Raw genomic sequence first — 16,282 nt, 5'->3', positions numbered from 1 at the left:
GAAAACAAATGGACCGTAGATACACGGATTGACAACTTCCGGTAGCAGAATATGAAAAAACTGGGTTTTTTTTGTTTCTGTTTTCTAGTGATTTTATTTTTTGTTTTGAGAAGTAGAAAATGAAAATCATCCCGTTTTTTAAGTTTAATAAACCATTTTTGACCATGATAAAGAAAAACGCCTTGTATTTCAATTTTGGTTTTTCTATTTGAAAACGAAAATCAAATATCCAGTCGTTTTTTGTTTTTGAATATCCATTTGTGAAAAGAAAATCCAATGACCAAAACATACACTGACAATCACTACAGTATCCTGCTGAAGGACCGGTGATTATTATAAACAAGGGGAATTTAGCGATCACAGCGAAAACGGCCAAGACACTTATTGAGCCCAGAAAACTAATGTTATTAAGGGCTGTAAATATAATAAGCCTATGTCTAAAATGGATAACATTGTTAGGAGATTTAAACTATACAGCGATTCTGCACTGCGGTCACTCAGCCGCCTCTCGCGTTTGTTTTTTCAAATCAGCTTCTCTTAATTATTCCTGCTATATTTGACGAGTGAAACAAATATGTGTTACCACAAGTTCTTAAGGAAACTGACACTGTTGGACTCGGTTCTAGTTTGGCTTCTACCAGAAATAAAATGAAGTACTTTTACTGTGTGTGAGTAATGCTCTGTCAAAGTCCCCTCCTTAGTAGGCCTACATAATGCATGTTTTTCTGCTATCTTTGATGAATGATACAAATATCATTTTACAATTAGTTCTTAATGAAGTTGATGCTGTTTGACTTTGTATTAGTTAGCCTACTACTTACAATACATTGAAGTACTTTTACTGTGTATTTATTGAGAAATACTCTGTCAAAGTCCCCCGCTGAGAACAAAATCAAGCCACTTCTGCTAAGTTTGATTAGGGAATTCTTTTTTGTTGCCATTAGTTCTTCGTGAGATTGATCCTGTTGGACTCAGTACTAGTGTAACTACCCCCACAAGTAGGCTACTATGAAGTACTTACTGTGTAATTTTCCAGTAATCCTCTGTCAATGTCCCCTCATGAGAACAAGAATGCATGTTTCGCTGCTATTTTTGAATAAGCGTTAAAACAACCTTTCTTCATCAGACTGATATTGTTGGACAGAGTATTTTAAGAGGATGGTAGACTGCACACTGATACACTCTGTCACTCTGATTGCCCTCTTATGATGCTGCCGTCTTTTAATATATGATTATTTCTCAGCCGCTAGTTCGTTCCTCGCAGATTCTTCAGTCTCATCAGCCTCATCCTTCCATCAGTCCCAGTCAACGCCTCCAGCACAATTTCAGTGTCTGACTCCATATGATATTGTCCTGATGCTGTAAACAAGGGTGATGCCCCATGATCACACAATGACCCCTCTAGAGTCTGAGTGCCAAGGACCTTATATTATGTCTGTCATTAATGTTACATCACCCATTATAACAATTTGCTTTCCTTTTTTCTCTTCTCTTAACTGCATAGTCATGTCTTTAAGTATAATACAATGTAAAGTCCTTTTCCTGAACCATTTTAAGGCTTCAAAAACAGGCATTTTTGTATGTGTTTGGAGAAATAACACAATCAATGGCCCAGAATTTTACTTTCTAAACTATGAATCTTGTGGTGCTTGAAGAAATACACACTGGCTAAGCCGGCCAGGTTATGCCTTTTTTGGAGCCCTTTTTTGCAATATTTATTAAAATGTCAGGAGTTATTTAAACAAACCACTATCTGAGGATAATACAAGCAACCATAAAACACCCTTTACTAGAGAGCCATTGAAGCCCATGAAGAATTTATCCTTCCACAAATCTTTTCAACTGCTGTAAGTTAAGGCACTCTTTGTGCAGAAAATAAAAAATATTCTTCATTTGCAGTATTTCTTTTTAAAAGTGTTCAGAAAGACTGCATCAACTGTATGCCATAGTTTAAAGAGCCTGTGACATGATTTTCCCCCATCATCCAAACCCATCAATTTGAGTAAATATTGTCCCCTTGAAAACCGTTACTGAACTGATTTTGGATATTTGTACTTTGATAACCATTAATCTGCCCTTCAACGTTGACCATTTCCTGGATCTTCTCGGGGATTCTTCAAGTCCCGCCAAATTATGGGTGACGTCAATGCGGGCACAGCGCTCCAGCTGCACCGTTCAGGATCCCAGCATCTGCATGTAAACGCACGATGGCGCACACAGCAGCAAGCTCAGACAGCGATGACAGTTTAATTTTGAACGTGTCTGAGAGCTCATATGAGGCTGAAGGATCGGTTTATTTTGTATCTGTTAGAAGTTTAGGAATTAGGTGCGTAAATATGGGCGATCATACGGTCATGTAGCCAGTGGTGGACTGGGATTAAAAATCAGCCCGGGACTCTCGACCGGCCCACTTCGGTACAACTAGTAAATTGTCAACGGGGGGAGTGGGGGATGTGCTAGTGACTTATCCGACCGGCCCACTTCGGTACCGGCCCATCGGGATTCGTCCCGATGGCCAGTCCGCCACTGCACCCAGCCCAGCCCACGTAAACTGTCAACGGGGGGAGCCTCGCTGCGGGGAAACGGTGGACCTAGTGTCCCGATCGGAGTGGGAATAATAATAATAATAATAATAATAATAATAATAATAAGAATCCGTGCATTTTATCCATTAATTTCCCCAACATTGTGGTAAAAAAAAACACACGTTTAATCCATGTTGGTGTAGGCCTACTACTACAACCAGTGGTGTAGTGGGGATGTTTAACTGGGTGGACGGGGTGGTGGGTGGACGGGAGACACTATGGACGCGCTTGTGAACTGTCAGCGGGGGGGCTTTGGGACCTCTGTGTCGCCTGTCAGCGCAATTCACATGATGCCGTTTAGACAATATAATAATAAAGGGCGGTGCCGGCCGTCAGCGAACCGATCCGGCCTTTCTGCGCGACTATCACTCAAATGCGGGACATAGTCTCAATGTGTGGGACGCGGGACAAATAATAAAAATGCTGTGTGTGCAGTCCCGCACAGTGCGGGAAACCTGGTCACCCTACACACACAGTTCTGCCCATCACACACACACGCTTCAAATCAAGTTCCATAAATGCTTGAGCTACGTTTTTATTATAATTACTGTGAAATCTGCCTATTATGTTTTCGTCATTATTACAACAAACACACACTTGCAACTAATAACACTGGCAATGATTTTAGATGTATTAGACTATTAAAAAAAGAAATCATGCTTCAAATAAGTGGGGGTACGGCGTACCCCCACGTCCAACGCCCACTACACCACTAACTGCAACTACAAAAAGCTAAAGTTTGTTTTCTCATCAGGAAATGCAGACCGGCTCAAACAAAAGATTTTTACATCATCATCCTCACGATCATTTAATGTGTCATATGTTCACCGAATTGACATGAAAGCACTAATAAATGTAGTTTCATCCACTTGAGTTTACAAAAATAATCGATTTGTTTTTATATCACATCCGACGGGAGGAAATTCAGCAGCTCTCACTACCGATTTTTAATCCTAATTTAATCATCATCTTCACTACGATCATTTATGTTTATGTTCGCCGAATTGACATGAAAGCACTGACAAATATGAATATACTGTAGTCAACTTCATTAAAACGTTATGAACGTGCCTAAACTCAGTAATTCACCATTTCTACGCATGACAGTACACTTTGTCCGTGTTTGGCTCTCTCGCCGCACAGTGAAGCGTTCCCGCATTGACGTCACTTCCGGCTTCCCCCAAAACCTCAAAATGAGTCGAAGGAATTTTCCCGCGATGTTCGAAATTATTGATATTTATCGGAACGGTATCGCTTTTTCTTTTTTAAACTGACGGTTCGAGATTACTAGTAGCCCACTATTTCATTGCACAACAGTTGTTGGGTTCGTGTCACAGGCTCTTTAAGTTTTGTCCATTTTAGGCATAGGCTTATTATATTTACAGCCCTTGATAACATTCATTTTCTGGGCTCTGTTGAGGTTTAGGATGGCAGCTTCTTCTTACGCTGCACTCGGAGATAAAATAGTGGAGACGGAGACGATGAACTGTTTAGCCCTTGAGCATGTTTTATTCCTCTGCTTCATAGGTGATTCCTTCGCTCAGCCGAGCTAACTTAGAAGAGAACAAAAGATAGACAGTGAACACGTGCTTCAGGTGAACACACCCTCATTTACATGACGCAAGCCTGGTCATTACGTAGCACGTAATACTACAGTGCCTCACAGTGGTACAATAACAGTATTACATCCCTATAGTACAGAATATACACAATCTCTCTATACATACAATAACTGAGGACATACAGTATGTAAACATTTCCCTTAACAGGCTCAATATGTGTCTTGGCCGCTTTCGTTGTGATCGCTAAATTCCCCTTGTTTATAATAATAACCGTTCCTTCAGCACGATACTGTAGTGATTCAAGTGTGATTTTAGCAAACGAGTGCTTTTGTTTTGAAATCACTTCCGTGAGTTTTGCCCCGCCCCTCACTCCAATGACCATTAGACCATTTAGTAAGGTAAAAAGCAAAAAGCAAAAAGGCCTCTCAGACGCTCTTCCGTTTACGTGTTTAATAAAGAAAAACAATTGGACGGTAGATACACGGATTCAAAACATACACTGACCCAACAACAACAACAACAACAACGGGCAAACGGCTTTGGTTTTCCGTTTTTCCCTTTTAAATAAAAAACGAAAAAAGGCTGGTATTTTGGTTTTTTGGTTTTCCGTTTAAACAAAAAATCAAACTGACAAAACGTACACGGACCCTTCACATTCCAACAGAAACTGAACAGGCAGATTCAAAAGATTTATTTATTTGGAAATGTTATTTTAAATACAATTAAATGAAGTTATTTTGGTAAAACTAATGAAGAACTAAAAACAAAAACAAAAGTTTTTTATGTTTTCAAATATTATTTTTTAGAATATCTTAGGCCCTCAGAGAGGCTCACCACTGCTTCACAGTTTTACGACAATTATAATTTGTTTTGACTTGGAAATTATTTTTTAAGATTGACAAACATCATGTGTAATTCATGGCACAATTCAAACGGGATCGAAAGATAACTTTTCTCTCGCCATTGACTTCAATGCATAATTTTTTCCTAAATAAGGTCCCATGGAGTTCCACCAGAAAGGGAGGGACTTCGGCTCTCTATAGCCGGAAAGAGAGGCCCAATTCCAAATCACACCCTACCCACTCCCACTCCGTGGCGGAGTGACACTCGCAGCTAAACGAGGCTCCCTCCTTTCAGATGGAGGGTGTAAATACAGCGGCAAGCTTTGGAACAAACTCCCCTCTCTCTGCCAGAAACAGGAAATGCCGTAACTGTATGCAACAACGGTTTCAAATCAGCATCTGGACAAAAAATGAAATGAATAACTAAAATAGAACTCCAAACATCTTTAATTGCGTTACTTTTTTGTAAAGCTCTTTTAGTTTTAAACCTGATGTTTATAAGCTTCTTAGTTTTTGCAACAGTCTGTAAATATACACAACTTTATAATAAAAGGCACACATTTACAGATGTAGCACTTAATTTCAGACTCCAGCTTACAGCTTCCTGCCTACGACCTGCCTAAAACCAGTATAGAGGAATGTTAAGCCCTCCCACTATTTTCCAAGTGGGCGTTGCCAGATTTTCAATTTCAGGTTTTAACCAGGAGATGGCGCTTCATTCACAAATACAGAAAGACAAGTTTCATGGACTTTCAGTTGTGTTTTGAAGAGCATTTGAACACATCAATATTTCTAGATCAACTAAAGTATATCTAATCTTGTAATTCAATAATATATAGTCTTTATATATTAAATAATCATAATAATGTAAATGTTTACATTACACTTCTTTATTTGTTATGCTCATACTTTTACCTTTACAATCGTTTGCTTTAATATGCAGTATATTTTTTGTATTTTTTTGTGTTTGCTTCCTCCGGCTCCCTTTCGGACACATACTTTATGATTTATTATTATTATTAATATGAAGATATTATTAAGATAAGATAAGATGTTACTTTATTGATTGAACATTTTAGTTTAGAGTGTGCTGTCCCACGGAAATTCAGAAGGCTCACAGGTCACATTCCGACCATTATTTAAAACAATAGGTGCTTTCACACCGTCTACAGTTTGATTTGTATAGAGGGAGCTCTGACTGAATGGCCAGCGATTAGGTGTGGCGCATTTATCATAGGTGATCAGAGCTAACTGCCTGCCGTCAGATTTCATTTAAAAAACAGATCTGATTTTAAGAATATTTCTGCGCTCATAAAGAATGATAAGAATAAGAATAATGTGTATTGAACTGGTTTAATTAATTAGTGAGTTTATTTAACACTAGAACCGTCAATCGGGTCAATTTGTGTGATGTGTGTTGTGTGTGTGCAATGTAACTTTTTTCAATAAAATATTAAAATCTCCCAGTCCGTGACTTTTCCTGAAAGTGTGTTATGTAGCACCCTATGTTGTTAAAAATTACATTCTAATAACGGGATTTGACGGGTTTAGGTAGGCCTATACAAAAACCTCTGGCGGTTCTAGTGTTAAGGTAATTAGGTACAGTAGAAGCCCTTTTTTATCAGTAACGAATTTAGCAGTTGAACATAAAAGTCAACTAACTGAGGGTCACTTGCAATGACAGTGTTGTGTCTAATTGTAAGCTTGTCACTCAGAGTAACCTACAGTTAATTTAGCTGCTGGAGAAGAAAGATCAGGGGGGAGGGGGGAGAGAGCTGTGGTTGATGGGCCATTAGTTGTGTAAATAAACAGTTGAGAGCTGCCGTTTCATTCAGACTGTTTAAAAAACGGTAACAACTGACTATTTGGGATCCTGATCTGCTGACGAGGCTCCATTAAAATATAAATATTTTTAGTGAATTACTGAGTTTAGGCACGTATTCAAGTTGGATACAGTATATTCATATTTGTCAGTTATTTCATGTCAATTGTGTGCGTGTGTGCGTGCGTGCGTGTGTGTAGAGGTGTGTGTGGTTAAAACACTTTCATGAATTGAAGGAGGTTTTCCTTCTATAACAGCTGTGGGCAGTGTTAACTGTGTTCGTTATTCTCCCGACCAGGAGAGAAGCTTTAAAATAGGAGACTAAATGGAGTCTCTGTGAAAGTTCAATTGGGTACTTTAATTTAAAAAGGCGCGGTAGTGTTACAGACAGAATATTGTTCCGGCAGACAAACAGCTGTGATCTGGCTCTCCTCGATAGGGAAGAGAAGAGAATGGATCTCTCCTCCGGTGCTGTTTATATATCCTCTGCTGGCAACTCCCCGCCAGCCGGCTCACCTCGTCTCCAATGTCCGTTATTGCATTTAAACAGAGGATAGGTTCTTTTCACATTCAATATATGCTTAACACGCCGTTTCTCCTCATATTCTCTTTCATCACTTTTCATTTAACACATTCTAAACGCTGTAATCAATACTCTAAACAATACTTCTCGGCTCGTTTGGTTTCCGGTCATTCCGGATGTTGTCACATGCTACTCTCGTCTGTAAACAATAATGTATTCAAATAAACTGTACCTTCATTTAATATTCAGCATGGTATTATCTCGACATCTATAGTTGTAGTGTTAAATCAGTAGGCTTCGGTTTGCACCACTCCATATCATTTCGCTACTAAATTCACCTCTTTAGGAAATCGTATATTAGCCACATGCTAAATGCTAACCGGAGATGAAGGATTTTCAGAATAAAAGCTTAACTGCTTGTGCACAAGAATTTCTGGTTTTTCAGTATAAAAGAGCATTAAAACTGACGGCATGTTTAAACTACATTTCCCCATTAAAACATTGATTTTAATTTCTAACAGCAGCAGTGATTGTCACGGACATGAATTCATAGATCAAGGCAGACTGGTGCACACACTCTCCTGTCCTGCCAGGCGACACGCCCGTTCTAAGCCGTCTCCCTCACTCCTCACATCCCTAGCTGCATCCCCACAAAGTGTTGTTACATCGTTTCAGATGTTATGTGCAAACTTGTCACCTTTCGGCAAAATTCGCCGTTTTGAATCCAAAATAAGTCGTTTGTGTGATTCATGTAGTTCTGCAATAAAAATATTTTTGGGGTATGGGGGGGTCTGGGACCCGGAGTAATCTGCGGCCGTGAGCTGTTATGTGCCATCATGACACGCATGGTGTTCTTTTTTAATATATTATAATGAAATGCGAGCTGTGTGCTCGAGTCTTCCTGCCTGTCGGCTCTGCTCATGGATTTATAATAAGGCTCTGCTGCTCCGAGATGATGGTCTAGCTTCAGCAGCTACATTACCTACGGGTGCGTTCGTTAATATTAACTGTGCGTTAGAACGGGCCGTTCAGGTGTTCAGAGCAGAGCTCCCTGTCGGAGCGGCAGAGCGTGATGTGAACTGAAAAGTTTTTCTGTGGCAATATTATTTAAGGAATCGTTGAGCTAGCTAGCTAGCATACATTGTCACTATCTGCTAACGTTAGCTTTAGCCTTCTATTTCTAATAGTTTTTTTCATAGGCTATAAACAGAGGTGGTATAAGTATATATATATATATATATATATTGTACATATATATATATATATATATATATTGTACTTGAGTAAAAGTAGAAGCACTCAGGTCTTGTACTTGAGTAAAAGTAGAAGTACTCAGATCTTGTACTAGAGTAAAAGTAGAAGTACTCAGATCTTGTACTTGAGTAAAAGTAGAAGTACCAGAGTGTAGGAATACTCTGTTACAGTAAAAGTCCTGCATTCAAAATGTTACTCAAGTAAAAGTAGAAAAGTATTATCATCAAAATATAGTTAAAGTAGCGACAGTAAAAGTAGTCATTGTGCAGATTGGTCCATTTCAGAATAATATATATGATATGTTTTATAATGATTGATCATGAAAGTGTTCTCAAAGCTGGTAAAGGTGCAGCTAGTCTGAATGACTTTGTATACTGCAGGGTAGCTTGTGGATTTACTCCAGGTGGAACTAAAGTCTGATTTAACACTTGATTATATTTCACATCATTCATCCACATCTGTAAAGTAACTAAAGGTATTAAATACATGTAGGGGAGTAGAAGTACACCATGTACCTCTGAACTGTAGTGGAGTAGAAGAACAAAGTAGCAAAACATTGAAATACTTAAATAAAGTACAAGTATCTCAAAATTGTGCCCAAGTATAGTACTTGTTGAGTTTATGAACTTAGTTACTTTACACCATGTGGCTATAAAGATAGAAAGACTAACGGCCCGTCTACACTACAGGCATCAAAAAATCTTGAAACTGGGCGTGTCTGAGGCTTGGCGATTTCTCGCGCCCAAGGCGACCAACAACCAATCAGGAATCTCCCGCCCGCCCCCGGCATACAAAGCAAAAAAAAAGCCGCATCTTCTCCACTATTGCCAAAATGGATGCCGGTTTTGTAGCAAGGGTAGCGTTGGTTTAAGCAATGTCTCGCAGGAGGCCACGTATTGTGCGTCGCTGTTGGGTACATCCGATACTCAGAAAACGTCTGCAACAGTGGGAATACCACGTTTTTGTCCAAGAGCTCCGCCTGGATGGTGTACTGTTTCAGCAGTACTTCAGGATGAGCAAAGACGTGTTCGACGAGTTGCTCGGAAAAGTGGGTCCACTGATTGCAAAGGCAGACACCCGTATGCGTTTTTCAATCGGACCCGCCGAGCGACTCGCCATCTGCCTACGGTACGTTTTGTGTATTTCTACTTCTTTAATATGACTCTGTGTCACGGTTTGAGATACAAGCAGGACCCAAATGCAGATATAAACTGAAACTTCCTTTATTTCAAGGCTATGGTATATATATACAATAACAAAACAGAACACTCGCCGCAGAACTAGTCAGGGAACAAGACGAACCGACCAAGACAGACAGACAACCCAGAACTTAAATACACACAAGACTCAATCACACAACAAGACACAGGTGAGGAGGGAGGAGAAAACACAGGGGCCCAGGTGAACATAATCAGACAATTAGACACACCAGGGAAACTAATGACAAGAGGAAAAACACAGGGGAAAGGACCAGACAATAACCCAAAGGAAAACATGACATGGAAAACAGCAAAAACACCCAAACCTACAAAACTATAAACGTGACATAACATGAGAATCGTGACATAAACCCCCCCTCAAGGGACGGATTCCAGACGTCCCAAAAAAACAAAAATCCAGCAGGGTGGGTGGAGGGGGTCTGGAGGACGGGTCTCGGGCGGACGGCCCGGGGGCAAGGCAGAGTTCAGAAAAGGGGAATTCGGGCGGACGGCCCGGGGGCAAGGCAGAGTTCAAAAAGGGGAATTCGGGCGGACGGCCCGGGGGCAAGGCAGAGTCCATGGAGGGAATCTCGGGCGGACGGCCCGGGGGTAAGGCAGAGTCAGAGGAGGGGTGAAGACCAGACAGCTCCGGAGGCCGGTCAGGAGCCGGTGTCGGCAAGATCCCCCATGGAAGAGGACACAGGACCCCCGGCAGGAGAGCAGTCGGCGGGACCTCCAACGGCACAGGACATGGGGTTGGCAGGACCCCCGGCAGAAGAGCAGTCTGCGGGACCTCCAACGGCTCAGGACATGGGGTTGGCAGGACCCCCGGCAGAAGAGCAGTCTGCGGGACCTCCAACGGCTCAGGACATGGGGTTGGCAGGACCCCCGGCAGAAGAGTAGTCTGCGGGACCTCCAACGGGACCAGACATGGAGTTGGCAGGACCCCCGGCAGAAGAGTAGTCTGCGGGACCTCCAACGGCACAGGACATGGGGTTGGCAGGAACCCCGGCAGAAGAGCAGTCTGCGGGACCTCCAACGGCTCAGGACATGGGGTTGGCAGGACCCCCGGCAGAAGAGCAGTCTGCGGCACCTCCAACAGCTCAGGACATGGGGTTGGCAGGACCCCCGGCAGAAGAGTAGTCTGCGGGACCTCCAACGTGACAAGACATGGAGTTGGCAGGACCCCCGGCAGAAGAGTAGTCTGCGGGACCTCCAACGTGACAAGACATGGAGTTGGCAGGACCTCCGGCAGAAGAGTAGTCTGCGGGACCTCCAACGGGACAAGACATGGAGTTGGCAGGACCCCCGGCAGAAAGGCAGTCTGCGGGACCTCCAACGACACTTCAGTGGGTTGGTTCGCCCAACAGAACACGGGGAGCTGGCGTCGGACGGACAGCCAACCGGAGACGAGGTGCTGGAGTCGGCCGGTACGCCGACAGGACTCGGGGAGCTGGTGTCGACCGATCAGTCAGCAGGTGACGAGGAGCCGGAGTCGGGACCATGGTTACTGGAGCCGGCACTGAAGCCGGGACCATGGCTGTAAGGTCCGGTTCTAGAGCCGGAAACATGGCTGTAAAGTCCGGTTCTGGGGCCGGAAACATGGCTGTAAGGTCCGGTTCTGGAGCCGGAAACATGGCTGTAAGGTACGGTTCTGGGGCCGGAACCATGGCTCTTTGGGCTTGAGCTGCTAGCTTGGCCTTGCGACGACTCCTCTTAGCAGCCGCCTGAATACTCCGTGGACCTCCATAAGCCAGACGAGTTCCAGAATATGACTCCTGGACAGGAGCAGGAACTGGGGCAGAAGCATGGGTTGACTGCAGACGGAACCCACCGAGGCGTATGGTGCCAGGTTGGGAATTGGGAGGCCGGGAGCTAGCATGCCTGGGGCTAACAGGCCGGGAATCACACACAGGGAGGATCTTTGAAATCCCGCCAGGTAAGAACTTCACCATACAAGAGGAAAAACACAGGGGAAAGGACCAGACAATAACCCAAAGGAAAACATGACATGGAAAACAGCAAAAACACCCAAAACTATAAACGTGACATAACATGAGAATCGTGACACTCTGTATATAAAGAGAGAGAATGCATGCAATGGATGAATGATGAATGAAGTCTGTGATTTAGTTCAGATGAATGACATTAATTAAGATAGCTAGGTAAACACAGTATTGCTCCCCTCTGTGTGTGTGTGTGTGTGTGTGTGTGTGTGTGTGTGTGTGTGTGTGTGTGTGTGTGTGTGTGTGTGTGTGTGTGTGTGTGTGTGTGTGTGTGTGTGTGTGTGTGAGTGTGTGTCTGGGGTATATGTGTGTGTGTCTGTGGTCTGTGTGTGTGTCTGTGGTCTGTGTGTGTGTCTTTGTGTGTGTCTGTTGTGTGTGTCTGGTCTGTGTGTCTGTAGTATGTGTGTGTGTCTGTGTGTGTGTCTGTGGTATGTGTGTGTTTGTGTCTGTGGTGTGTGTGTGTGTGTCTGTGGTCTGTGTGTGTGTCTGTGGTCTGTGCGTGTGTGTTTGTCTGTGTCTGTGGTGTGTGTGGTTCTGTGTGTGTGTCTGTGGTGTGTGTGTGTCTGTGGTCTGTGTGTGTGTGTGTGTGTGTGTGTGTGTTTGTGTGTGTGTTTGTGTGTGTGTGTGTGTGTGTGTCTGTGGTCTGTGTGTGTGTGTCTGTGGTGTGTGTCTGTGGTGTGTGTGTGTCTGTGGTGTGTGTGTGTGTGTGTGTGTGTGTGTGTGTGTGTGTCTGGGGTGTGTGTCTGTGTGGTGTGTGGGGGGGGGGGGATCTGTGTCTGCGTGGCGTATGACATTTTTTTTTTTTAAATCCTGTATATTACTTTTTTCTCAGGTACCTGGCAACCGGTGACTCGTACAGAACCATAGCATTCAGCTATCGGGTCGAGCATGCAACAGTGGCTGTCATTGTGAAGGAGGTTGCGGGTGCCATCTGGACCGCGCTGGTCGAGGAGACCATGCCGGTATCACAGACGGAGGACTGGAGAGCCATCGCTGCTGGGTTCCGAATTGCGTTGGTGCCATTGATGGGAAGCACGTGGTGATCCAGGCTCCGGCAAATTCTGGGTCCCTGTACTTCAACTACAAGTCCACCCACTCCTTGGTACTACTGGCTGTAGTGGATGCCCAGTACCTCTTCAGGGTAGTGGATGTCGGAGGTTTTGGAAGGAGCAGCGACGGTGGGAGCCTGCGGAATTCCGCTTTTGGAGAGGGCCTCCGAGATGGCAGTCTGCAGCTACCACCTGACACCGTCATCCCAGGAGCAGAGCGGCTGGGCCTTCTTCCCCATGTGTTTGTTGGGGATGAGGCTCTTCCGCTGCTGGAAAATCTGCTGCGTCCATTCCCTGGACGTCAGCTCACGCGTGAAAGGAGGCTGTTCAATTACCGCCTCAGCCGGGCCAGGTTGGTGGTTGAATGTGCGTTTGGCGTCCTCGCATCACAGTGGAGAATGTTCTGGCGTGTCATCACCACCAGCCCGGAGTTAACCGAGTTGTGTGTGAAGGCCACCTGTGTGTTGCACAACTTCCTCCACAGGAAGACAATAGGAAGGCCATCACGCACACCTGTCGTCCCTGTCGTCCCTGTCGTCGCAGAGTCGAGTGATGAAGCTCCAACCCTGCGCGATGCACCTAGGATGGGCTCAAACAACGCCACACGCCGATCCATCCAACTGCGGGAGACCTTCTGCTCCTATTTGAATGAGGAGGGTGTAGTGTCATGGCAGCATAAAGTGGTGTAGGGTCACCATGGCTCCTCCAAACCAAAAGCTCTTTTAAGAGCTACCCATTTTCTTTAAAGAGCAAATATTCCAAATGAGCCATTTTAAAATCAAACATTCCTAATAAACATGTTTCTTGAATTGATATTATTATATTATGATATGACAAACAACCTTTTTCTTTCAGCCCTGTTTTTACTGATAAACCACTCATGATTTCAATAGGTTTTCACATGAACAATTACAGAAGAAAGCACATTACAGTATATATACCGACATACATGAAGCTTCTGGTATGTTGCAACTGACAAACCACATGAACAAGTGAAGACACAGTATAGCAATAACATACTTTAAATAATGTTTTATTTGGTAATGTTGTGAGTGAAGTGTGTGTGATGAGTGTACATTTTTTTAATGTGGATCAGTATGTGTGAAAAAATTATTAAATTATAAATTGTCCTGGTCCACGTCAAAAATTAACTGGTGTATCCCGAGGCAGACTCTTGCCCTCTGTCCCCTTGTCATCAGCCTCATGGTGGGCAAGAGGCTCTTCAAAAACTGCAAGTCCTCGTCGTCCTCCACCACTGGTGGGGTTGGCTGGGCAATTGCTGACAGCAGACTTCGTTCGAACAAGGACATCTCCCTCTCCCTCCTCCGTTTTTTGCCCCGGACCTCAGCATTCTCCTCCTGGCTGGCTTCTGCTGGCTGACTGGCGGGCTGACTTGCGGGCTGACTGGCGGGCTGACTGGTGGGCTGGCTGGTGCACTGGCTGGCTGACTGGCTGGCTGGCTCACTCTCTACCTGGCTCTCTTCCTCTGCCACCAGGGTGGATGGAGGCAGGGTCTGCCGGGGGACATTGCGGGACGTCTCACGGTCTATGATGAATGGGGTTAAAAACCCCATCACTGCCATGAAACACCAGGGCTTGTACCCCCCTGCAGACCCTGCCCTGCTTCTATTTGCCTCCTTCTCCATATTCTTCTCCTTGCGGAACCTGTCCCTCAGAGTCTTCCATCTGTTTTTGCACACATAAAATGAAATGAAATAATAAAGTTAATAAATAATAAAGTTAATTTCTTGAATTTACTAAATTATTCCTCCATTAATGACTGCTATTTTTATGCTACATTCCATGCTGGCTAAATATACTGTCTATGCTTGATAGCTGTGCATGTATTATATGTTATGTTATATATTATGCTTATAATTATTATATTCTATATATTATTTTTTTATTTTTTTATTATTATATTAATATATATTATATGTTATGCTACATTACTAGCTGTCCATTCAATGTTAAAACGAAGTAAACTGGATATAAACTCCCCAAACAGTTGAAAACCTACCAGTTTCACCAACTGTCTCTGCCACCTCCCGCCATGCCTGGTTCCTCCAGTTTAGGTCCCGGGAGGTGAACAGAGTACAGTCATACAGGACTGGGACACTTGCCACGGCAATGATTAATTTATCCTCCATTTTATGACATATGGAAAATAGTCAAGACCTGCGGTATCAGCATACACGCGGTTTGATTGGCTAGCGCTTCTACTGGCGGGAATTGCATAAACGGGATTTGATTGGCTGATGCCAAGCATCGAGCCTCAAAAGACATTGTTCAACTTTTGATGCCGATAGATGCTTGTGATGCTTGCAAAGCCATGCCATGCTCCCCACAATGCAGTTCGGCGAAGATTACAAATCTTCTACGTCACCCCATTCAAGTGAATGGGCAAAGCGTTGAAAGCATTTTTTCGATGCCTGTAGTGTAGACGGGCCGTCTACACTACAGGCATCAAAAAATCTTGAAGCTGGGCGTGCCTGAAGCTTGGCGATTTTTTGCGAGCAACGCGACCAACAACCAATCACATGAATCTCCCGCCCCCGACATACAAAGCAATAGAAATGTTAAAACGAAGTAAACTGGATATAAACTCTCCAAACAGGCGAAAAACCTACCAGTTTCACCCACTGTCTCTGCCACCTCCCTCCATGCCTGGTTCCTCCGGTTTGTATCCCGGTAAATAATTCCGGTCGTAAAGAACCGGGTGATTTGCTACCGTAATATCTCGTTTGGAATATGAGGAAATTAACTGCGGTCTGGCTCTCCCAGCTTGCACGCGGTTTGATTGGCTGCGCTTGCACTGGCGGGATTTGCATAAACGGGATTTGATTGGCTGATGCCAAGCATTGAGCCTCAAAAGTTGAACATTGTTCAACTTTTGATGCCAATAGATGCTCGTGATGCTTGCAAAGCCATGCCATGCTCCCCACAATGCAGTTCGGCGAAGATTAAAAATCTTCTACGTCACCCCATTCAAGTGAATGGGCGAAGCGTTGAAAGCATTTTTTGATGCCTGTAGTGTAGACGTACCGTTTGCCTGAATTACATAACATTTTATACCTAAAAACATAAAAGTCACAATAAATAAATCACAATTATTGTAGTTATTTTTACCTCCCGTATTGCTTTCAACCCACCAGCTTTTATGGTGTTGTTACGTCACTAACTGTAAGCTTGTCACATACAGTCTATGGTCACTCAGAGTAACCTACAGTTAATTTAGCTGCTGGAGAAGAAAGATCAGTGGGGGAGGGGGGAGAGAGCTGCCGTTTCATTCACACTGTTTAAAAAACGGTAACAACGGACTATTTTTCTTAGCGGATGCATGTCAATTTAAATCAATACATACAACTATTTTTTAAATCAATAAAAACATTTTCTAAATCCATAAAAGCATTTAAATTAATATTGGGAGTCATGTCGTT

At 43.5% G+C, this 16,282-nt stretch overlaps 1 protein-coding gene across 2 annotated transcripts in view; it reads right to left on the bottom strand.

Moving 5' to 3' along the window:
- Positions 1-13,960: 13,960 nt before the first annotated feature.
- Positions 13,961-16,282, bottom strand: part of LOC307040239 (uncharacterized protein) — a gene marked incomplete at both ends in the record, with an annotated part of 31,688 nt that continues 29,366 nt past the window's right edge. For both annotated transcript variants that reach the window (XM_079682894.1, XM_079682893.1), the window contains one exon: positions 13,961-14,528. In XM_079682894.1, coding sequence (XP_079539020.1) covers positions 13,961-14,528 — 568 coding nt within the window. The remainder of the gene's footprint in view (positions 14,529-16,282) is intronic.

Source organism: Notothenia rossii, assembly GCF_949606895.1.
Source record: "Notothenia rossii genome assembly, chromosome: 5".
NCBI classification, from domain to species: Eukaryota; Metazoa; Chordata; class Actinopteri; order Perciformes; family Nototheniidae; genus Notothenia; species Notothenia rossii.
The sequence above is the reverse complement of the archived record's forward strand: the minus strand, read 5'-3'. Positions and strand labels throughout refer to the sequence as shown.